At 44.6% G+C, this 23,811-nt stretch overlaps 2 protein-coding genes across 3 annotated transcripts; one reads left to right on the top strand and one right to left on the bottom strand.

Moving 5' to 3' along the window:
• Positions 1-2,291: 2,291 nt before the first annotated feature.
• snrpa (small nuclear ribonucleoprotein polypeptide A) lies at positions 2,292-14,154 on the bottom strand. Its single transcript, XM_060856234.1, has 7 exons — positions 13,981-14,154; positions 11,870-11,961; positions 9,514-9,686; positions 8,677-8,844; positions 7,233-7,406; positions 6,357-6,445; positions 2,292-2,930 (listed from the first exon to the last, which is right to left on the bottom strand). Exons 2-7 carry the CDS (start codon positions 11,940-11,942, stop codon positions 2,771-2,773), a joined length of 837 nt encoding a protein of 278 aa, XP_060712217.1. The 5' UTR covers positions 11,943-11,961; positions 13,981-14,154; the 3' UTR covers positions 2,292-2,770.
• actmap (actin maturation protease) lies at positions 13,913-23,105 on the top strand. Of its 2 annotated transcripts, none has more exons than XM_060856231.1 (7): positions 13,913-13,983; positions 16,362-16,749; positions 18,505-18,573; positions 18,948-19,072; positions 19,608-19,737; positions 21,234-21,304; positions 22,233-23,105. In XM_060856231.1, the coding sequence occupies exons 2-7, from the start codon at positions 16,484-16,486 to the stop codon at positions 22,571-22,573; spliced, it is 1,002 nt and encodes a 333-aa protein (XP_060712214.1). In that variant the 5' UTR covers positions 13,913-13,983; positions 16,362-16,483; the 3' UTR covers positions 22,574-23,105. The 2 variants fall into 2 exon arrangements, with proteins under 2 accessions (XP_060712214.1, XP_060712213.1); XM_060856230.1 differs by lacking the exon at positions 13,913-13,983 and adding an exon at positions 14,324-14,470.
• The last annotated feature ends 706 nt before the right edge of the window (positions 23,106-23,811 follow it).

Below are 23,811 nucleotides of genomic sequence, written 5' to 3'. Positions count from 1 at the left end.
GAAAATATAAAAAGACCTAAGGGGCAATTTTTTCTATGCGGAGATGGTGTATGGGGAATGAGCTGCCAGAGGAAGTGCTAGAGGCTGGTACAATTGCAACATTTAAAAAGGCATCCGGATGGGTATATGAATAGGAAGGGTTTGGAGGGATATGGGCCAAATGCTGGCAGGTGGGACTAGATTGGGTTGGGATATCTGATCAACATGGACGAATTGGACCGAAGGGTCTGTTTCTGTGATGTAGGACTCTGAGTCTAATTAGTTGTTGTTGGTAAAGGTTGCAGAACAGCTAAAGATCACCCACACACTGCTAACCAGACAAGGCTGTTTATGAAACAAAGTCCCATGTGCAAGTTTCTTCCCTGCCCAATGTTTCATTAAAATCCCACTTCAATTAGCAACATGCACCAATAACTATTCAGAACAGAGTAAAGGTGTCAAGAATGGTGTAGAAAAAGACACTAGCATTTACTTCAGTCCGGAGAGACAAACACCAACAGCATGCAAGCTGACTCAATGCTGGTTTTAAAAAAAAATCTACTGGTCTGAGAATCATACTTCACACAGTAACATTTTGAACTCCCAATGTGCTCCCCCATTTCCTAATTAGTCCAAGCGAATGCAAATGTATTGCCCTTATTAAACTAAGTACAGTACTCCATTAGAGGGGCATTTGAACTAGGACTGCAACCCAAGTGTCTTAATGCTATAAAAAACTGATTAAGTCAGCTGCAGACCACACTCAATACATGAAGATATAAAAGCTGGTACTGAACCTCAAGTCCAACAGATTTTACAGCCCACTTGCCATTTCCTCTCCCAAACCCTTACTTACTGGTGCATCACTTCAGCTTAAATCTCACTGCACTGGTTATGCAGAATCCTGTTTAAAGCTCTGGGGTCAGAGGTTCAAATACTTCCACAGCAGCTATCAATTAACATATCTGCAATATTCAGTAATGGGGACTACCACTGTCCAGCCAGAACACTCAGCAATGTGAATTTTCATTGCTATATTCCCCAGTGGATGAATCACTCAACAAAACCAACCCCAATGGGTTTACAGAACAAAGAACCGTGGACAGTGAAGATCTGAAGCATTAAAAAACATCACTGGAGAAAAACAGACTTAATATTGAGTCCAGTTATTCCTCTTCACAGTCCTGAAAAACTGGACTCAAAATAAATCTTACGCAAATCGCTTAAAACAGTCAGGAGACAAGACCTTGAGCAATTAACTCACTTCATCATGGCCATGGGGAAATCACACCTTCGTTCGGAGAAGTCTAATGCAATTCCAAAGAAATACAGAATGTTACAAGTTATATAGAAAATTCAAGCTCACTGCCCATAATTACACACCCTAGGGGCAGTCATAAAGTTCCCATACAACTTCCAGACCTATGTTTCTTTGCCTACAAAACTGAATGTTATACTCCAGGATTTTGGGCAGCACGGTGGCACAGTGGTTAGCACTGCTGCCTCACAGCGCCTGAGACCCGGGTTCAATTCCCGACTCAGGCGACTGACTGTGTGGAGTTTGCACGTTCTCCCCATGTCTGTGTGGGTTTCCTCCGGGTGCTCCAGTTTCCTCCCACTGTCACAAAGATGTGCGGGTCAGGTGAATTGGCCATGCTAAATTGCCCAGTGTTAGGTAAGGGGTAAATGTAGGGGTATGGGTGGGTTGCGCTTCGGCGGGTCGGTGTGGACTTGTTGGGCCGAAGGGCCTGTTTCCGCACTAAGTAATCTAATCTAATTAGCTAGGCTTTAATTACCAATAAAGGGACAGAGAGAAACAATGCATCATTCTCTGGGATAGAGCTAAGACATCTGTGGAACAGATATATCTTGCAGCTGCAAAGTCAGTCTTATCAGAGCAGAATTATTCTCACTACGCTGGCTAGAAATCTTACAGCAAAAATTCCTTTATGGCAAAGGGTATGTAATTAGGGGCAGTGAGCTTGTATTTTCTATGGAATTTGTACCATTCTGTATTTCTTTGGAATTGCGTTGGACTTCTCCAAACGAAGGTGTGATTCCCCACGGCCTAGATAAATCTACTTAACTACTCAAGGTCTCGTCTCCTGACTATTTTGTTTTACATAAGATTTATTACCTCCAACAAGGCTTGAGGAGAGTATAGACAGCATAGTTCAGCTAAGTCAAATGGCCTTTTCCCATGTATTTTGTTCACCTCAGTAGATCCTAGAGTTGAAAAGGGCAATCAAACAGGTTCCACAGTCCTGTAACATTTGAGTGTAGTTGTGATAAATAAACATTCTACTCAGCGGTTATTTAAGAAAATTTATTTGTGTTGTTTCAGTAAAGTTTGAAAGCTCCAGGTGCAATGTCACGGAGACTCTGGGTGAAGAGCTTTCTTACACCGTGTGATTAAACCAAACTGTTGCTTGCCTCAGCCTGTCAGACACATTCACGCAAAAATGTAGCCAAACAGGGCCAGCCAAATCCCAAGTAATAACACAAGTGGAGATTTAGAATTCATTCTCCTCTAGTTAGACATTGCTTTCAGACATTATTAAAAAGGGCAAATGAATTATTTTAATTTGATGGACCCAGGAATAGGAAAGGGGGAGAATCCATCACCTGGGCATGAACAGTGATCTAATGGGCAGGGCAAAGCCAACGAGTCTGCTCACTTAACACTTACCTGAAGCATCAGAACTTTAATACAGGCCAGTTACCCACAATTTAAAAAAAAACAGCTTTTGAAAATAAAGCCAGAAATAACCAGTTCAATCATCCTGACCCCTCATTTCTTTGCAAAGGAGATTTTCATTGCATTCGACTGTGTGATCTTGAATCCCTGAAGCGCATCACGTGCTGCCCCAGCCTGGACCTCATTATCAAATTCCACAAAGGCAATGTCATGACGACCAGGTACCAGACGGACTTCCTTAAATCCAGGAAATCTGAGGAAATACAGAGAAAGTCTGATCAGCACACGGTTGGGGGTTTGAAGCAGAGTGTACCTGCGATTTTTGAGATTTGTAGCTCAGGTTGGAAGTTTGTTCACCAAGCGGGCAGGTTTGTTCTCAGACATTTCATCACCATGCTAGGTAACATCAGTGAGCTTCTGGTGAAGCACTGATGTTCTGTCTGCTTTCTATCGGTGCGTCTTAGTATTTTAAAATGGGTGATATCATTTCTGGTTCCTTATCTCAGGAGGTTGGTAAATAGGGTCCAAATTGATGTGCTTATTGATGGGAGTTCCAGTTTGAATGCCAGGCCTCAAGGAATTCCCATGCAAACCTCTGTTTAGCCTGTCCTAGGATGGGTGTCGTCCCAGTCAAAGCAGTATTCTCCCTCGTCTGAATGTAAGGATATTAATGATAGTGGGTCATGACGTTTGGTGGCTAGTTGGTGTGTGTATCCTGGTGGCTAGTTTTCTGACTGCATGTCTGCTGTAGTGTTTGTTACAGTTCTTGCAGGGTATTTTGTAAATGACATTCATTTTGCTGGTTGTTGGTATAGGGTCTTAAGGCCCTAAAACAGACAGAACACCAGCAATACTGGAGGCTCACTGATGTTAGCTAGCATGGTGAAGAAATGTCGGAAAACAAACCTGCCAGCTCAGCGAGCAAACTTACAATTTAAAGAGTGTACCTTCCCAACCAACTTGTGATAAGTGCTTGTCACAGGTATTAAATTCACTAAGGTTCCTTCAACAGCATCTTCCAAACTAGTGGCCTCTGCCATCTAGAAGAACAAAATGCAGTAATATGTGGCAACAGCACTCCCTTATGTGCCCCCCAAACCACATACCACCCCGATCTGAAACTGTATTGGTGCTCCCCCACTGGCACAATACTGGAACTCCCTCCCTAACATCATTGTGAAGTATCTCAATGATGTGCACTGCAGCAGTTCAAGGAAGTGGCTCAGCACCTTCAAGGTAAATTAGAGACAGGTAATAGATGGCACTCTTGTCAATGACAGCCACATCCCATGAACTTAAAAAGGGTTATACACTGCACATGAGACTGAATAGTTCTTGACCAATATATTAATGCCCCCACCCAAAAAGGTTTGCGCTGTTTTTGGAAGGTTGACCTTTAACCCTGTTCTCCAGATTTGAACATGCAACTGTTCCCAGAAGCCAGAGAGTTTAGTGAAACTCATCACCCTTCCCAACAAACCAATAGCAGTGGGATAAATCCACAGCTCACTCAGGAAATGAGATCTTCTCAGAATATACTCCCTAACCAAGCCACACAGTATGGTGAACAAAAAGTTGAAATAATTCTATAAAATTATTTATTCACACTTATTGCGTAACCCCAATTCTTCTGAGGTGGTGGGAGCTGCCTCCTTGAACTGCTGCAGAGAGACCGCCATTGTTTTGGGGTAGGTGGGTGGGGGGGTGCAAGAAGAACGCTTTAACACAATGGCAGTGATATGTTGCCAAACCGGGATGGTGAGAGGCTTGAAGGGGAACCTGCAGGTGATGGTATCCCAATAAACCAGCTGCCCTTGAACTTTCAGATGCAAGTGGTTGTGGGTTTGGATGGTGTTGTTTTAAAGATCTGCAGCAAATTTCAGCAGTGCATCATGTACATATTAGACACTGCTGCAACTAACTGTCAATGCTGGTGGGAGTGGATGCTGGTCATCATGGTGCCAATCAAGCAGGCTGCTTTGCCATAGGGTCATACAACATGGAAATGGGACTTTTGGTCTAACTAGTCCATGCTGACCATGTTCCCAAACTAACCTAGTCCTAACTGCCTGAGTTTGGCCCTTATCGATCCAAACCTTTCTTATTCATGAACTTATCCAAATATCTTTTAAACAATGTAACTGAACCCACATCCACCACTTTTCTCTGGCAGTTCATTCCACACAAAACCAAAACAAGTTGCACTTTATATCCTTCTAAAATCTTTCTCCTCTCACCTTAAACATATGCCCAGAGTTTGAACTCCCCCACATTTGGGAAAAGATCTTTGCTATTCACTTTACCCATGCCCCTCGTTATTTTATAAACCTCCAAGGTCAGACCTCAATCTCCTGTGCTCCAGTGAAAATATCCCAGCCTATCCAACCCATTTTTATAACTCAACCTTCAATCTCAGCAACATCCTGGTAAATCTTTTCTAAATACACACCAATTTAATATTATCTTTTCTGTTCAGGATGACTGGAACTGAACATACCAGGAAAGGCCTCACCAACATCCTTTAAACCCTCAACATGATGCCCTAACTCCTATACTCAAAAGGTCTGAGCAATGAAGGTCAAGCATACTAAACAATCTTAAATCACTGTCTACATGTGACTCAAATTTCAAAGAATTATGCACCCAAACCCCTACGCCTCTCTTCTACACAACTACCTAGGGCCCTATCATTATTTGTAAAAGTCTTGCCTTTGTTTGTTTCACTAAAATGTAACATCTCACATTTATCAAAATTAAGCTCCATCTGCCACTTTTCAGCCAGTTGGTCCAACTGATCAAGATCACTTTGTAATCTTGGTTAGTATATTTGCTGATGACACCAAAGTTAGTGGTACAGTGGACAGTGAGAAAGGTCACCTGAGATTTTATCTAAATACTTGATAGGCACCACATCTACAAGCATCCACTCCCACCACCACTGCCAGTCACTTGGAGCAGTGTCTAATATCTACACGATGCACTGCCAAAATTCACTGAAGATCCTTAAAACAGCACGCTCCAAACTCAACCAAAAATTTATCTAAAAATTTCTCATCCAAATAATTTTTAAAAATCACAAGTAAAAGTGGATACAAATACCAATTACTGTGGAACGCTGCTGGTCACAGGCCTCTAGTTCAAAAAACCTGTCATCACGACCCTCTGTCTCCTGCCGTAAAGCCAATTTTGTACCCAATTGGCTGGCTCACCCTGAATCCCATGGGATCTAACTTCACTAGTCTACCATTTTGAAATTTATTAAATGCTTTATTCAAGTCCAGTCCTCAACCGTATCAAGCTTCGAATGCCATTTGAGCTATATCCATCTGGGCAAGTGAGGAGTATTCCTTCACACTTCTAACTTGAACATGGTCAACAGGCTTTGGGGAGTCAGGAAGTAAGATTCCTAGATTTTGACCCGCACTTGCAGCAGTACGTTTATATGTTGTGTCCAGTTGAGTTTCTGGTCAATGGTAACCATAAGGATGTGGATAACCAGGGATTCGGTGATGGAATACCACCGAATGTCAAGTGGCGTTGATTAGATTGTCTTTTATGGGAGATGATTATTGCTTGACATGATTGTTACTTACTCCAGCCCCGAGCAGCATCTTTACTCAGTATCAACCCCCCCCCCTCCCCATTCCAAGAGTCAAGATTCCCACTCTTCCATACTTACTGGTTGAAAAGCATGGATAGCATCAGCTCATTGGTCTCCTCAGGCAGGTTGGTTAAGAAAAGGATGTGATTGGGTGGATTCTCAGGCACCTGGAAACCAGAGAGATGGCAGTTAAAGAGTGTGGCATAAAACCCATTGCAATAATCACATAGCCACATCATAAATACCTACCAACCCCTCGTGTCACTCAATTAGCAGCAGCACATATACATATCACTTGGTCCCAGAGAAAGGCACCATATGCAATTCTCTCTATACCCAATACAGAGTGATTCATACACTACATATTAAAAGCATCAAGGGATATGGGGAGAATGCAGGAAGTTGACATTGAGATGGATTAGCCATGATCTAACTGAATGGTGGAACAGGCTTGAGGGACAGATGGCCTAGTTCCTCTCCCTATGTTTCTAACTTATGCTCTGAAAGCTACACCTTGATTCAGTTCAGCAGCTGCTAGCCACTGAATTGCTAAGAGATACTAGTAGCAACAATAAACAACAGCCCAATCATTTCACCTAACTCACCAATTACAAATACCATAGAGGACAGAGTTTCTTGGGCAACAAGGGTACCCGTGAACCAAGCACTTTTCTTGGGTATTCAGGAGGAAGCTAGCAAGCTTTCATCCAGTTGATTTCAATTACTAGAGGGATGAGTACAACAACAATTCTAACATCATTTCACCACGCTTCAGGCTCACTGCCTTTATTCCTGATGAAGGTCTTTTGCCCAAAACATCGATTTTCCTGCTCCTCGGATGCTGCCTGAACTGCTGTGCTCTTCCAGCACCACTAATCCAGAATCTGGTTTCCAGCATCTGCAGTCATTGTTGTTACCTCATCATTTCACCTACCCTCTCAACCAAATACTTACTGTCTGAGCTGGTGGTGGCATTTGTCCAGCCATCATCTGGCCAGGAGGGATGGAACCTGGTGGCATCTGTCCAGGGGCCATGCCAGGTGGTGGCATCATCCCTGGTGGGGGCATGTAGTGAGGCTGTCCTGGCATTGGCATCATCCGCGGGGCTTGGCTCATCATGGGCATGCCCTAGGACAAACAAACACCAAGTAAACATAAATGCTTTATGGAACCAGTCAATGAATTCGACACAATGGTCAAGAACCAACTGCAATTGTTTTAGGCTGTGTCTGTTGATAGTCAGCATGTTGCAGAGAATTCTCACTAAAGTCAAAATAAAATGAATTAAATCTTAGCAAACATCACCTTGCTGTCTTAAGCAAGACACAAAAGTAAACTATATTGCCTAGATCCAGTCTGTTCACAAGGAGAAACAGCTTTTCAGAATCAAACCTACCAAATCCCCTCAGGGGATAGGTTTCAGTAAGATGGTTAAATCTTGAAAATGTCTTTAATGCAAATCTCAACAACAAAGGAGTTAAAAGGCAAGACTGAAAGTAGAGTGAAAAGTGGAGTTTTACAATGTTTGGGGTCAAACAGTAGGGATTCCATGGGACTGAAGATAGTCACTGACTGAGCTAAGAGGCATTCTTTTTAAAACGCTGAAACTATCCCCCACTTCTCTCCTTCATTCTCCCAACCACAAATTTCTGTCGCCAGCTGACCCAGGGGATGGGAGGAACCACAACAGTAAAAAAGGAAAGCAGGGCCAAATGAAAACCTGCCAAACTAATGTTTGGATTAACTTTGGCTTCTCTTGTACAGATGGGAAAACCGATCCCAAAAAAATTAACAAAAAGTTAACAGTAAGACAGATTTATTTAATTGGAAAGATTAAATAGAATGTTGTCATAAAAAGACAAGTGAAGCCCAAAAATCTAGCAGGGAAATGTTCCTCATAACCAATTTTCAACATATCAGGTGGCTCAAGTAAAATTCATTTGGAAAGTGAGAGAACAGGAAGTAGACAGGACACCAAATACCAGCTGACCTGGATGCCCTCGGTTAGTTAGTTGAACGCAACAGTAAATGAAAACACCTCTAGATTAGTAGGAAGGACTGCAGATTGAGATAAAGGTCTCAGAACTCACCAAATATGTGCTATTCCCCTTCCCTGCTTAAGGAAAGGTTACTTCATTTCCATTCAATTTGGACACAGATGTAGTTCTCTACAAAAGCAGTCAAAAAGCGTGGTGCTGAAAAAGCACAGCCAGTCAGGCAGCATCCAAGGAGCAGGAGAGTCAACGTTTTGAGCAGAAGCTCAAAATGCCGACTCTCCTGCTTCTTGGATGCTGCCTGACTGGCTGTGCTTTTCCAGCACCATGCTTCTTGACTTTCATCTCTAGCATCTGCAGTCCTCTCCTTCTACAAAAGCAGTCCAGAGACAAATCATACATACTGAGACAGGAGGGGGAACTGCGTTAGCTGTCGGGGGTGCTGAAGCCTTCTTGTTACCAGAAGGCTCGGGTGCCTTAACTTTCCTCTTCTCCTTCTTCCGGTCACGTTCCACATAGGTGCCCTTCATCTTGGCAATAATATCAGAATCAGTCTTTGCATATTGAATCCGCTGTGGACAAGGGGAAACTGTGTTACACCACTGAAACTTCATGTGTTATTTCCACAAGGATTACCCCATGAGAGCGCGTAGAAAACATACAAACTAATATACAGCACATTAGATTTGACAGGCCTCTGCAGTTGCAGAGAGAGACTTTTAAGCTGCTTTTTAGCCAAAAAGAAATCCTTCACACAACAGATGAGAGTTTTCCAGCTGTACAGAATTTGAATACTGCAGAAGAGAGAAAGCCAATGCCAAAGATTTCCATCTTGAATTCATCAACACAAGTACCAGGCAGCCAAATTTCACGCATAACACAACAACTTTTACTATAGGGACAAGACAACTAATCATCCTTTTCGCCCACAACATATCTTGCTGTGATGGTTTGAGATTCGGTACTCCTAAATTTGCCCTAATGAATAGATACACAAATGAGCAAAATGAGAACTGCCCTGTCTGGAGAGTAATTTTCTTTTCCTGACCAGTAGACTCTCATGAAACACAACATATAGCTTGGAACTGTAGGACCAAATCGCCCATTTCTGGTCTACAAATTCATCATGCTCAGATCAGTCATAACCTAACTGCAGTGGAACACAGATCAGTCAAGAAGCACAAACGCTAATGTCATGTTTATAGTACAGACTGTAGGACAAAGAACTCTATAGTGCTCACCATTGGTTTGTCATAGAAGGGAAAACCCTGCATTGATCTCAGCGCATTTGTAGCACTGCTGACTTCTTTGAAGATCACAAAAGCCTGGCCTCGCATTTTCAAATTCCTGGAGACAAGGATATCCAGAATCTGACCAAACTGTGAAAATATGGCATATAGCGATTTCTTCAACTCTAGTAAAAAGAAATAAGACAATCAACTTCTGTTTTAACCTAGCCACAAGTATAATTGCAGCCAGACCTGAACATGAACTTGAAACCACAATTCAAGTTCATGAACGTTTAGTAAATGTGCTTGAAGGAAAGTACTGTGGGACACTCACGATGTCATACTGTGCACAGCCCAGTCAACTTATAACAAGAACACCACAGAGAATTCAAATAAGATTTACTTATAATTACAAAACATAGGAGATTATACTTCAGTTATACAAGGCATTGGGGAGACCATATCTAGAGACAGAATATTATGAGCAAGCAAAGTGGAGTTATCATAAGACCATAAGACATAGGAGTGGAAGTTGGATGTGGTCTACCTAGACTTCCAAAAGGCCTTTGATAAGGTGCCACACGGGAGGCCGCTGAGCAAGGTAAGGACCCATGGTGTTCGAGGTGAGCTACTGGATGGATTGAAGATTGGCTATCTGACAGAAGGCAGAGAGTTGGGATAAAAGGCTCTTTTTCGGAATGGCAGTCGGTGACAAGCGGTGTCCCGCAGAGTTCAGTATTGGAGCCGCAGCTGTTCACGTTGTATATTAATGATCTGGATGAAGGGACTGGGGGCATTCTAGCGAAGTTTGCCGATGATACAAAGTTAGGTGGACAGGCAGGTAGTACTGAGGAAGTGGGGAGGCTGCAGAAGGATCTAGACAGTTTGGGAGAATGATCCAGGAAATGGCTAATGGAATTCAATGTGAGCAAACGTGAGGTCTTGCACTTTGGAAAAAAGAATACAAGCATGGACTCCTTTCTTAATGGTGAGAAAATTCGTAAAGCCAAAGTACAAAGGGATCTGGGAGTGCTAGTCGAGGATTCTCTAAAGGTAAACATGCAGATTGAGTCTGTAATTAAGAAAGCGAATGCAATGTTGTCATTTATCTCAAGCGGGTTGGAATATAAAAAGCACCGTTGTGCTACTGAGACTTTATAAAGCTCTGGTTAGGCCCCATTTGGAGTACTGTGTCCAGTTTTGGACCCCACACCTCGGGAGGGACATACTGGCACTGGAGCGTGTCCAGCAGAGATTCACACAGATGATCCCTGGAATGGTAGGTCTAACATACGAGGAACAGCTGAGGATCCTGGGATTGTATTCATTGGAGTTTAGAAGATTAAGGGGAGATCTAATAGAAACTTAGAAGATAATACATTGGAAAGGGTGTATGCTAGGAAATTGTTTCTGTTAGGTGAGGAGACTAGGAACAGCGGACACAGCCTTAAAATTAGAGGGGGTAAATTCAGAACAGAAATGCGGAGACATTTCTTCAGCCAGAGTGGTGGGCCTGTGGAATGCATTGCCGCAGAGTGCAGTGGAGGCCGGGACGCTAAATGTCTTCAAGGAAAGGAATTAAGGGCTACGGGGAGAATGCTGGTAAGTGGAGTTGAAATGCCCATCAGCCATGATTGAATGGCGGAGTGGACTCAATGGGCCGAATGGCCTAATCAGATCACCTATGATCTTACTGAAATGTAGAACAAACTGGAAGAGTTGAGTGGCCTATCTGCTGTAATTGATATGTTTGCTTTAGGAAAGACTGAACAGACTGGAGCTCTTTTCTCTACGAAACTGAAGGGAACATTTGGGAGATGGCATTTTTAACATTATAATCTTTATCATTTGAAAGACATTCAACAAAATGTACAACATTTGGATTTAAAAGAGATCCGAGGGGCAACTGTTTCCACAGAGGGTAGTTTGTACATGGATTGAACTGCCAGAGGACAGGTACATGAATAGGAAAGGTTGAGGGGAATATGGGCAAATGGGACTAGTTTAGTTTGGAAAACTTGATCAGCATGGAAGAGTTGGGCCAAAAGGTCGGTTTCTGTGCCACAGACGGGCAGGACTCTATAATAAGACATTGTATACAATCCTTGAGCACTCCAAAACAAGTGATCATGTATGCTACTTATTAATAAGTAAAAAGAGGGGTTGGAAAAAATTTAAGTTGTGAATTGTCAGAATTTGCCACCACAGGGATAGTTGATGGAAATCTACTTCAAGAATCTAAACAAACGTGAGGGATAAGGAATTGATGTTAAAATTCATTTATGGTAAATACACATTGTTGACTGGGCCAGCATTTATTGCCTCACCCCAATACATTGCTGACCCAGAACCACTCCTGAATACTTGCCATCTTTCTTGATCTTCTCATTCAGATTGTTGATGTATATAGTGTGGTTTGGACGGGCCTCTTGAACAGACATGGCTCTACCCTTGGACTAACTAGAATTCAAAAAGGAGGAGAGAAACGAACACGAATGAAAGTCAGTTTCATAGTTGTCACTAATTTAATTAGGGGAAATGTCACAGTGCTCAACTCAAATCAGAGATCATGAACTCAAAATCAACTATGGCAAGCTGTGAAATTCAATAAATCTGAAACGTTTTATGATCCTGTTTCAAGGATGATCAGTTAAATTTAACCTGTTAACTGTCCACCACCAACAGACTCGTGTACCAACTAAGTAGTTCTGACTGAATACCCTTAAGTGGCTCAGCATCACATTTCCTAATTTTTTTAATGGCTGCATGCGCCTCCAAAACTTGTGCACTTCTAAAATTGTTAAGTCAATGTCACGATCAATATACCAACACCAATCACTGTGCACAGAACATCAGTGTACTCACACACGTGGGGCTTAAAGGAAATACTGCTCAGCATGTCATGTGGTTACTATATAGAATCAGAGCCGACAAAAGATTACTCAATGCCTCGCTAACACTGCTCCCAGCTTCAAAGAACTGCAGCACAAGGGACACCTATAAATGGTAGAAATATAAGCAATGTGGCTATATTGCTAAACTCCCCTAAAGCTAGGGCAACTCAAGCACACCACCTCCTACATCCCCGAGCTAAGAGAGCTTATTCTCCTTCCTTTTCCTCCTTCCCTAGAAAAGATAACTCCACAATCTCTTCACCCACATTCTGCCTCCAATAAAGAGGAGCACCTCCCCCCACCCTCTCCAAGAAAAATGGCAGCTCTTTCCTCACCCTCTCTCTTCCTGAAGGGCTCATGCCCGAAACGTCAATTATCCTGCTCCTTGGATGCTACCTGACCTGCTCCGCTTTTCCAGCGACACATTTTCAGCTCTCTGATCATCCAACTCAACAGCCAGTCTCTGCTTTTCTCCCATATCTTTGGATCCCTTTAGCCCCAAAATGCTATACTCAACCCATTTTTTACACCATACAATGTTTTGGCCTCAATTGTTTTCTATAACAGACAATTCTACAGGATCACCAACCTCTGGGTGAAGAAATTTCTCATCTGTCTCCAAAGGCGTACCCTGTATCCTTAGATACCCACCCACTTGAGTTAACCCACACTCCTTGCCCATTTATCCCCCCTTTTTGTTTTAACGCCCTCCTCTCTCCCCCTCCACACTCCCCCCACCATGTGCCTGTGCCCCCTCCTCTCCCCCCTTCCATGCACCCGTGTGCCTGTGCCCTTCCCTGTGTCCGTCCCATCCGGGGTCCCCTCTCCTCACCCCTCCGTGTGCCCCTCCCCTCCACCATGCACCCCTACCCTCTCCCCCATCCATGTGCCCGTCCCCTCCATGTGGGTGTTCCACTCCCCACCTCTTCCCCCCTCCGTGTGCCTGTGTCCCATCCCCCGCCCCTTCTCCCCCAACGTGTCCCTCTGCTCTCCTCACCCCCTCCGTGTGCCTCTCCCACCCTCAGTGCACCCCGCCCCGCATCCCTAACCACCAGTGCGCCCCACCCTCCCCGTGTGCCCCTCACATGTCACTCCCACATATGCCCCCACCCCACCCCCATGTGCCCCTCACATGTCACTCCCACATATGCCCCCACCCCACCCCCATGTGCCCCTCACATGTCACTCCCACATATGCCCCCACCCCACCCCCATGTGCCCCTCACATGTCACTCCCACATATGCCCCCACCCCGCCCCCATGTGCCCACGCCTCTCACCGTGTGCCCCTCACCATGTGCCCATACCCCTCCCCCCATGTGACCCCCGTGCGCCCACGCCCCTCCCCCTCACCGTGACCGCGCCCCTCCCCCGTCCGTGTGCATCCCCCCTACCCACTCCATGCCCCTCCCCCTCAACCCCCTCCGTACGCCCCCTCCATATGCCCTTCCCCACGTGCCCCTCCTCTCTCCCCCCTCCCCTCCATTTGCCCCTCCTCTCTTTGCTTCCACCGACCGTGAACCGGAAGCTACCGCCCGTCGGCGGAACTTTCAGCGCCCTTACTCCCCAGGCTGCTCAGTACGAACCTGGTGAGATGGTGGCTTTCAAGAACGGACCGGATCGTGCGGTGCGGTGGGTCGCGGCGCGAGGCGAGGCCCCGCGGTCGGGAATGCTCGGTCAGTCAGGCGGGCTGCCACTAGCCCCAACGGCTGAACGATGGCGGCTGATGGTCGCGGGCTCTAACCGATCGCAGCGCGCGCACACACACCGCCGGATGTCACGCCCCTCGCCCCGCGGCGAGGTCCCATTGGCCAGCCGTGGCGCGATGCCCTCGCCTATTGGTCCGCAGTTCCATCAATCAGGCGAAGGCGGGAGACTCCCAGGACCCGGATGGGGTAGGTGGAGGTAGACAGAGAGGGACAGGGAACCATTGAATCCCTAACCCCAAGGACCCACTCAACGGCACGGACCCGCTCGGAGCGAACTGATTGGACAGGACAAGTGTCAATCAGACGTGGGCCGTTCTATTCTGGCCAATCACGAGAGGAGGAATTGAGGGATGGAATGTTCCAGATGGTCAGAGATTCCTATCCTCCTCCCCCAGAACATCCTCCTCATCATCTCTAATTACTCCCCGAAAATACCCCACCCATTCCCTTGTCCCACGTAATCCCTCCCCAACTATTCTATCCCTCAACTACCTCACTCCAACATCTCCCCAAATCACCTCAACCCTCTCCCTATCTCCTGTCAATATTCTCACCCCAACCACCATCCCAAAAAAATCTCACTGCAACTACTCCACCCCTCAATTACCTCATCCCAACCCTTACCCACACTACCCCTACCCACTCCAACCACCTCAACCCTCTCCCCAACTCCAATCCCCAAAAAACATTTCACCTCAACTACCCCGTCCCTCAATTATCTTATCCCAACCCCTCCCCAAACTACTACAACCCACTCCAGTTGCCAGAAACCATGTCACCCGAACTACTCCATTGCTCAATTAACTCATCCCAACCCCTGCCCAAACTACCCCAACTCATTCCAACTACCCCCCAGCCCAACCACCTCAACCCTCTCCCTGACTCCAATCGCCAAAAATCATCTTGCTCCAGCTACCCCATTATTATGTTACCTTATCCCAACCCCTCGCTCCTATCATCTCACCCTGACTACCCCATTCTTCAATTAACTCATCCCAACTCTTCTCCAAAGTACCTGAACCCACATCAACCATTCCCCCTTCCCCCAACTCCAATCCCCAAAAACCATCTCACACCAACTACCTCATTATTTGGTTACCTTATACCAATCCCTCGCTCCAATTATCTCACCCCACCCCACTACTCCATTCCTCAATTACCTCATCCCAATCCTTTCAAAAAGTACCCCAAATCACTACCAACCAATCCCTCTGCACCTCCAATTGTCAAAATCCATCTCGCCCCAACTACCCCATTCTTCAATTACCTCATCCCAACCCCTTACAACCCCAAATCACTCCAACTCCCCCTACCTAGCCCAACAATGCCACCCCTCTTCCAAACTCCAGTCCCCCAAAATTATTTGATCCCAACTACCCCATCTCTCAATTACCTCATCTCCAAACACCCTACCTCCAAACACCCAAGCTACAAATCTTCTCCCAAACTTTGAACACTACCTCTTCCTAACCACCCAACTCCAATCCCACCCCAAAAACCATCTTACCCAACTGTCCCATCCATCAATTTCCTCCTCCCCAAACTGCACAAAACCAATCCCACACCAAAAACCTCACCTTATCCCAACTACGCCATCTCATCACAATACTCCAACCACTCCACTCTACCCAGTTATACAACCCCAAACATCCCTATCACCTCACCCGATCCCTAACACCTCTGCAAACTACCCCATCCCTCAATCATCTCATTTTCTCATCCCACCCTAATCAACCTCTTCCCTAACTACTATTTCTCCACTCAACCATCCCATTCCCTAATTACTTCATCACCAAACTACCTCATATCCCATACAGGTCCTACCTCAACTGGCTCAGACCCCAAACACTCTGTACACTCTCTTCCATGTCATTTTTTTTTCCTGCAAATTCAGTCCTTGCCACAACTAGCACCATTCCCTGCTACCCAACTCTTGACAAATCTGTGCTGGCTCTCTCTCTGATGCTCAGTCATTTTGAATTTGTGGGCTCAAACAAACTATTGACAGCAAATAGTAACTGGTCTGTGATTTCCTGATGGAGCTTACATAGATTTTATTAAATAGCTGACTGTTACACACAATTATTCTGTGTCCATCCTCCACGTTTTCCCTCAACACATCTTCATTGTTCCCAACTGTGTCTTTCCCAAATCCTCCACTACTCACCCCACCTCTGTCCCTACCATACTCCCCCATTAAATATGTAAGACTAATATTTTCTGGAATGTTAAGTGATACCGATTTTTTTTTTCCCAAGGCAAATATCATAAGAGTGTCTCTGACTCTTGATGTACAAGGCAACTTGTGAAAACAGATGCTCCAATTTATCAAGTCAAAGCTGAAAATTAAGTAGTGGACTGTCAGAAACGAGGTTCCGTCATGTCCAACCTCCTTCACCTTGAAATGGCACAAAAAACAGAGCAAAATCTCATTAGTGACACATCTGATGGTGCAAAATATTTGTCAGTCTCTTCTCCTCCTCCTCCTCCTCCTCCTCCTCCTCCCCCCCCTCCCCTCCTCCCATCCTTGCTGCCCTCTCCTAAACCATCCGGAAAGAAATTATATCAGATTTTTGCTCAAAACCGATTACCAGTAGCTGGAGAGCGGGAGGAGGTTAAGATGCTGGTCCAGAACAGACTCGACAGGTATGTAATCCTAGAAAATACGAGCCAAGTTGGTCACGGTTATTTAAATAAAAGCAAAATACTGCAGATGCTGGAAATTCGAAACAAACACAAAAAGTGCTGTGAGAAAGCCAGCAGTTCTGGCAGCATATGAGTGACTCAGTGGTTAGCAGTACTGCCTCACAGCACCAGCGACCCGGATTCAATTCTGGCCTCAGGTCTGTGTGGAGTTTGCATGTTCTGACCATGTCTCCATGGGTTTCCGCCATGTGGTTCCAGTCACCTCCTACAGTCCAGAGATGTGCAACTTAGGTGGTTTGGCCATGGTAAATTGCCCATAATGTCCAGATGTGTAGGTCAGGTGGTTTAGCCATGGGAAATGCAGAGTTACAGAGATTGAGGAGGGTCTGGGTGGGATGCTCTTTGGAGGGTTGGTGTGGTCTCAATTGGCCGAACGGCCTACTTCCACACTGTAGAGCTTCCATGATCTGTAGACAGAAATGATTAACATTTCAAGTGGAGTATGGCTTCTTGAGAACATCTCTGAGAAGTCAGGCCCAAATGTGGTCAGAACTCAGGAAGACGTTTGGGGGCGGCACGGTGGCACAGTGGTTAGCACTGCTGCCTCACAGAGACCCAGGTTCAATCCCCGACTCAGGTGACAGACTGTGTGGAGTTTGCACATTCTCCCTGCGTCTGCGTGGGTTTCCTCCGGGTGCTCTGGTTTCCTCCCACAGTCCAAAGATGTGCAGGTCAGGTGAATTGGCCACGCTAAATTGCCCGTAGTGTTAGATAAGAGGTAAATGTAGGGGCATGGGTGGGTTGCGCTTCAGTGGGTTGGTGTGGGCTTGTTGGGCCAAAGGGCCTGTTTCCACACTGTAAGTAATCTAATCTAATCTTCTAGGAGATTGTTGGTACAGCTACATATTGGAGGTTGGGTTTCAGGGAAGTCCAGGAGCTTATGTGACATTAATATTTCAGTACAGTCAGAAACAAGGTATTGGAAATCCATAAGTAATACTTTGTACGATTGACCAGTTTTAGAGCTCAGGGAAAAAAATTCAAGGCAGCACTAGCTTAATGAAACTAGCTATCTACATAGCCACCTGTGACAATGTTAGAATGCAGTTTCCAGGATGCAGGGGAGTGTCACCCCTCGGACAGACGGTGAGCCACCAGAAAATGAGCAGCTGTTGAGGCAGTGCATGATGGACCAGCTTTTGATGTACTTTGAAAGCCATTTCTTCAAATGCGAACAGTCGTAACAGCTTTTGAAATTTTAATGAGACTCAGTGACCAACGTCATGGGGGGAGTGGTAGGTCGTTGCTGAGAAATCCACGGGATCTGTCTTAATCACATTTGATATTTACATCTATGTCTTCAAAAATGTTTTATTTGTAATGAACCAGACATTACTTGTTAACTAAAGAAGCTGGCTGAATTGTTTCTAACACTAAGCTAAATACAATGTAAAGCCTATTGAATTGCCACATCACCACCCTGGTTAAATTTAACATTCATTATGACCAGTGGGGAAGCGGGACTAAAGAGATATTGTTCCATCCCTCCAAACTTGGTTATAACACCGTCTTTACGATGTGAGGCCAAGTTACTGTGCCATTACAGACAAAGCAATGCATCCTCTATGTGTTACTTTTGGTTAACAGTGCAGCTTATGTACTAGTGCAGTTTAATATCAGAACCCAAGCCTGCTACCAAGTGATGGATTCTTCTCCAATGGCTGAGAATTTTTTCTGATTTTCTTATTTTTCCAGTTTCAGTAAAGATTTGAAATGGCTCCTTATTAATAAATACATACCCTCGCTGATCCAGGATGGTCCACAGTGAGTATCTCATTCTGGTTTCTCTACGTCGGTGCATACTGTCACAAATAGAAGATGTTGGCAATGTCAGACATCACCTCTGGTGGAACAGATTTGATGTTTCTGTTCAATGACCTTTCAAGAGAACACTGGCTGTTTTCCTGTTTTTTTCCCTCACCTATAAATGCTGCCTCCCATAATCTGCCAAGTGTGGGCACTTTCCCCTGTGTCCTAGCCAATATTCAACCTTCAGCAAATTCCCAAAACAGATTGACAGCCCATTCATCTCATGCCTGCACGTGAGATTGAATCATGTGCTGTGGACCTTTCTCCTGCCTGTAAACCGCGGTCACTTTCTCAATCACCACTGCTCCTTGTATTTTCTTGTGCTTCAGGTGTGGACTGGTGGCTCTGTGGATGGCTGGACATTTGCTGAATTCGTGCAAAGTGCAAGGTCTGAATGAGATAGTGGACTCTGCGAAGGCCAGAGGTTACACTGTTCAAGGAGAGATGTTTTCAGGTATCCTGTAACGTACAATAGTGAGATATCTGCTGACTTTGTGCCTCCTGTTGGTCTATGTTCTCTTCCCTTCTCTGGAGCCTGTTTCGGTCCTCTCACTTTTAGGGTCAGTCATGGCTCAATGGATAATACCCCTGCTTGAGTCAGAAGGATGTGAGTTCAAGTTCTATTCCAAGTTTTAAGCACAAAATCTGTGCAAAATGACTGGAATGCTACATTGTGAGAGAGCCTTCATGGCAACGAATCTGACTACTGTCTCTGGCAGATGTTAAAAAACCTCCAAGGCATTAATAACATGAAGAGATCGCGAGTGTTATCCATTATCCTGGACATTGCTCACTCCTCAGCCATTATCACCGAAACAAACTACCATGTATTGATGCTGTGGGCCTTGCTGTATTCAAGTTAGCTACCAAGTTTCCTGTATTACAAGCTGGACTAAATTTTGAAAATATTTAATTGTCTGTAAATTGTTTTGCAATGTTGTGCAATAAATAAATACCTGTCCATGTTATTTTTGTTCATCTGATTCCAGGTGCGAACATGGTGAAACTGGCCAAGGAAGTTTTCCATTGTCATGGTGAACTACTCAATGATGGCTTAATGGGAACTAATAAAGCCAGAATAATGCAGCACCTCCTTGCTGGTTATCCCGTATTAGTACCGTATCCTTACAACAATTAATTACGTTGATATTCAAGATAGTCACTTCCTGTACAGGCTCAGGCTGCAAATCAATGACCTTTGGTTAGATGTATGTGCAGGGTTGCAGGGCTACCTAGACAAGAGAAACCTGCTCCTGGTCCAAGCATTCATTTCTAAGGAAGCTGATAGGCTGAAAATAGTTCTAGGCACTGGCTGTTCTCCCAAATCCCACCCAATATCCATTTTACATGTATTATGCATGTTTGATGTTTCTAGCCCCAGCCTTACCTATGACCTCCAGCTGTGCACTTTCCTAGGCTAGACAGTGAACAGGCATTAGAACTCTACATGATTTACTCTTCCTCCGACACAGGAATTACTGGATAGTGGTCAGGAGCTGGAACTCTGGCTGATATACCCTCTGTCCCTTACCCAAGGGTGATTTGATAGTGATCAGAGCTAAGACTCCTAGCTGATTCCAACCTTTTTAAACCTAGAGTTCAGTGGGCAAGGGTCAATAAAAGGAACCCTGATTGACATTTCTTCTCCTACAGGAGAAAGTGAGGACTGCAGATGCTGGAGATCAGAGCTGAAAATGTGTTGCTGGAAATGCGCAGCAGGTCAGGCAGCATCCAAGGAACAGGAGAATCGACGTTTCAGGCATAAGAATCCTCTTGGAAGGATGCTTTCCTTGAAGAAGCTCTCTTCCTCCCTCTACAAAGAATCCTCTTAAAGGATGCCTTCCTTGAAGAAGCTCTCTTCCTCCCTCTACAAGGAATCCTCTTGCAAGGATGCCTTCCTTGAAGAAGCTCTCTTCCTCCCTCTACAAGGATTCCTGAAGAAGGGCTTATGCCCGAAACATCGATTCTCCTGTTCCTTGGATGCTGCCTGACCTGCTGCACATTTCCAGCAACACATTTTCATTTCTTCTCCTACACCCAGGCATCAAGGCCATTTAAAAAAAAGTGTTTGAGCTGGAACAGAACAGATTGGGGATGGATCCTAGAACCGTCCTGACCTGTATAATTCTGTCCCACACTTGTCAACTCCCCTAATGCTTTAATAGGAAAACTCAATTGTGCAAAGTCAGATATGCCATAAGACGCAAAGTTAAATTGTGCTAAGTTGCCCAAGGCAGCACTTCATATGCCACTGTTGGCCTCAGCCAGCCTGGCAGCATGTCAGAGGGGCGGCACGGTGGCTCAGTGGTTAGCACTGCTGTCTCACAGCGCCAGGGACCCAGGTTCGATTCTTGCCTCGGGCAACTGTCTGTATGGAGTTTACACATTCTCCCTGTGTCTGCTTGGGTTTCCTCCCACAGTCCAAAGATGTGCAGTTTAGGTGAATTACCTATGCTAAATTTCCCATGGTGAATGTAGGGAGGTGGGTTGCTCTTCAGAGGGTCAGTATCGACTTGTTGGGTCGGAGGGCCTGTTTCCACACTGTAGATAATCTTAAAAAAAATCTCTTATACCTGGTTGACAATTAACTGGGGCAAATCCTTAACTATAGGAAGGTACGATGAAGACTTCAACCATGAGCCCTGCCTGTGCAGAGGGCATAAAGCTCACTGGGCAGTGATTTCAGGTGAGAGCTGAACACTAAATGAAATTTTAACTAAAGCTGAAATAGAAGGTTCATGTATTGAACTCCGAGGGATGTATTAAGATATTTAATATCTTTAGCAGATCTCCTGGAGTTTTAATCAATGTTTTAAAATTAAAATAACTCTTTGGTTGTGGGTATTGTAAGCAGGCAAGTTTGGCATTAATGGCCCATCCACAGTTGCTCTGTGATAATCGTGTATTAAATGTAAGCAGATGGTAAGCATTAATTGGGGTTTCACTTGTCTACAGGGTTGAGTTAGGAGATACATGCATGTAGTATTTCACCCTAGAATTAAGACAGAGAACAAAGATTGACATCAGCATTATCATTCACCAAACTGGCTTTCTGGGACAGAACACTCTAGACTAGTAATTTGATACAACTGTGCGGCTAAGAGATTGTTAAAATTCTAGAATGGGATCAGCCCTTGATAAGAGCAGTAGTTTATGGAAGGAATTAATGAACCAAATTAGGGTTTTAATTCCCAGGTTTTTTTTTGTTTTCTAAATTTAATTCAAATTCTCAAGCTGCTGTGGTGAGATTTGAACTAATTTCTCTGGTCTAGAGAAATAATAGTAATAGTAAAGCTTTAATAGTAAAGTAACATAGACACTATTTTACCATATCCTGTTGCAAGATTTCTTAGCAAAACTAGCCTGTTGCATTAAAAACAATGATCAGCTTCTTGTGTAGAGGTGACCTATACAGGCCCCAACATTAATCCATTTAATTGTTGTTTGATTGGTTTACAGTTTGATAGATGGTTGTATCTAGGTCAAGAAGTGTCAAAATATGGTTTTGGGACTTTTTGACAATGATGGGGACACACAAAACATTTATGCAAACAGGTTGCTTCATGCTTAGTGGCTGTTTAGCAGCTTACGTATCGCTTGTGTTCATTGTACAGGAGCATTGGTGGGATTGAAGTGTGAACTATCAGAAGACTTGCATGAAGCAGATCCTGATATTCCTGGGCTGTTTTATCAACGTGAGAATGTGTCTGGAGCTAATTACTCTGAGGACACTGTTGTTGAGATTTACCTGGTGGCCAAGCAAGGGAAGAGTCTGAAGTATCAGCTGTGGCCGTACGACAGAGTGCATAACAGTAATGTGCAGCTGATAGAGTTTAGCCCAAAGCGAGAGTGTGATGGGACAGTCTACGTTATCCCTGATGGTGGCGTGGAGGCAGGATTGTGTGGGGTGGTGGTACTCTTGCAACCATTGTCCCAGGCACAAAACAAAAGCTAGTGCTGGCATTGACTTCGTAAAAGAGATTTTAGTTAAATAGTACCTTTCAAGAGGTTGGGGTATCTTAAGGTGCTTTCTCATAAAGCTGAATATCTTGCAATGATTACATACAAGGATAATCAGTTTGTTTGCTTGTTCCTGCAAAGTGCTCAGTTTTGCATTAGAGGATCTGCCAGCCTTGATTATGCAAGTGGAGCTGGCGAATCACTGCTGATTTAACTGGCTATGTTCCATTAGGTTATACATTTAACGTTGTATTTTAACTTTAACTCATACTTGGAAGAAAATGCAACAGAGTGTTGGTTACAAAGAGATTGGGCCAATTATTTCACATTTCAAACTATTCAGGTGCAGCGTGCCACAGGTGCCTTTGAACAAGCTCAGAGCCAATTGTGCAAATAAAATGTAATAAGGCAACAAGGTTTCTCCTGGTTTACCCCCATTCCCTGCAAATCATAAAGTCTGCCTGTTTCCATGCTGTGTGACTCTTCGGTCCAACTAGTCCATACTGACCATAATCGAGGTGAAAATGTGTTGCTGGAAAAGCGCAGCAGGTCAGGCAGCATCCAAGGAACAGGAAATTCGATGTTTCGGGCATAAGCCCTTCATCAGGAATCCTGATGCCCGAAACGTCGAATTTCCTGTTCCATGGATGCTGCCTGACCTGCTGCGCTTTTCTAGCAACACATTTTCAGCTCTGATCTCCAGCATCAGCAGACCTCACTTTTTCCATACTGACCATAATCCCAAACTAACGTAGTCCCACCTCCCTGCCCTTGGCCCATATCCCTCCAAACATTTCTTATTCATGCACTTATCTAGATGCCTTCAAAACATTGTAATTGTACCTGCATCCACCACTTCCTCTGGCAGTTCATTTCACACATGAATTGCTGTCTGTGTAAAAGAATTGCCCCACATGTCTTTTTTAAAATCATTCTCCTCTCACTTTAAAAGTAGGCTGCCTAGTCTTGAAATCCCCCACCGCAGGGAAAATACATCTGCCATTCACCTTATCTATACCCCTCATTCCTTTATAAACCTCTACATGTCACCTCTCAACCTCCTGCGCTGCTGTGGTTCCAGCCTCTCTTTATAATTCAAACTCTCCATTTCCAGCAACCTTGGCTACATGTTTCAAGTGTTTCACTTGTCTGTCACATGGACAGAAGAGTATGAATAAAGATTAATGCCAGTATTATTCGCCATACGAGCTTTCTGGGGTAGAACACTCTGGA

The sequence above is a fragment of the Hemiscyllium ocellatum genome, chromosome 47 (assembly GCF_020745735.1).
Source record: "Hemiscyllium ocellatum isolate sHemOce1 chromosome 47, sHemOce1.pat.X.cur, whole genome shotgun sequence".
Lineage (NCBI taxonomy): Eukaryota > Metazoa > Chordata > Chondrichthyes > Orectolobiformes > Hemiscylliidae > Hemiscyllium > Hemiscyllium ocellatum.
Note: the sequence above shows the minus strand (reverse complement) of the source record. Positions and strands in the feature narration are given on the sequence as shown.

Excerpts from the sequence above, each read along its gene's own strand:
- snrpa (XM_060856234.1), bottom strand. The coding sequence starts at position 11,942 with ATGTCTGTTCAAGAGGCCCGTCCAAACCACACTATATACATCAACAAT. Across the intron at positions 8,845-9,513 it reads CCTTCTATGACAAACCAATG|CGGATTCAATATGCAAAGAC; the intron begins GTGAGCACTATA and ends CCTTGTCCACAG. Across the intron at positions 2,931-6,356 it reads CTATCCATGCTTTTCAACCA|ATTTCCTGGATTTAAGGAAG; the intron begins GTAAGTATGGAA and ends GTATTTCCTCAG.
- actmap (XM_060856231.1), top strand. The coding sequence starts at position 16,484 with ATGTCCAACCTCCTTCACCTTGAAATGGCACAAAAAACAGAGCAAAAT. Across the intron at positions 19,073-19,607 it reads TCAAGGAGAGATGTTTTCAG|GTGCGAACATGGTGAAACTG; the intron begins GTATCCTGTAAC and ends ATCTGATTCCAG. Across the intron at positions 19,738-21,233 it reads GGTTATCCCGTATTAGTACC|GTACGATGAAGACTTCAACC; the intron begins GTATCCTTACAA and ends AACTATAGGAAG.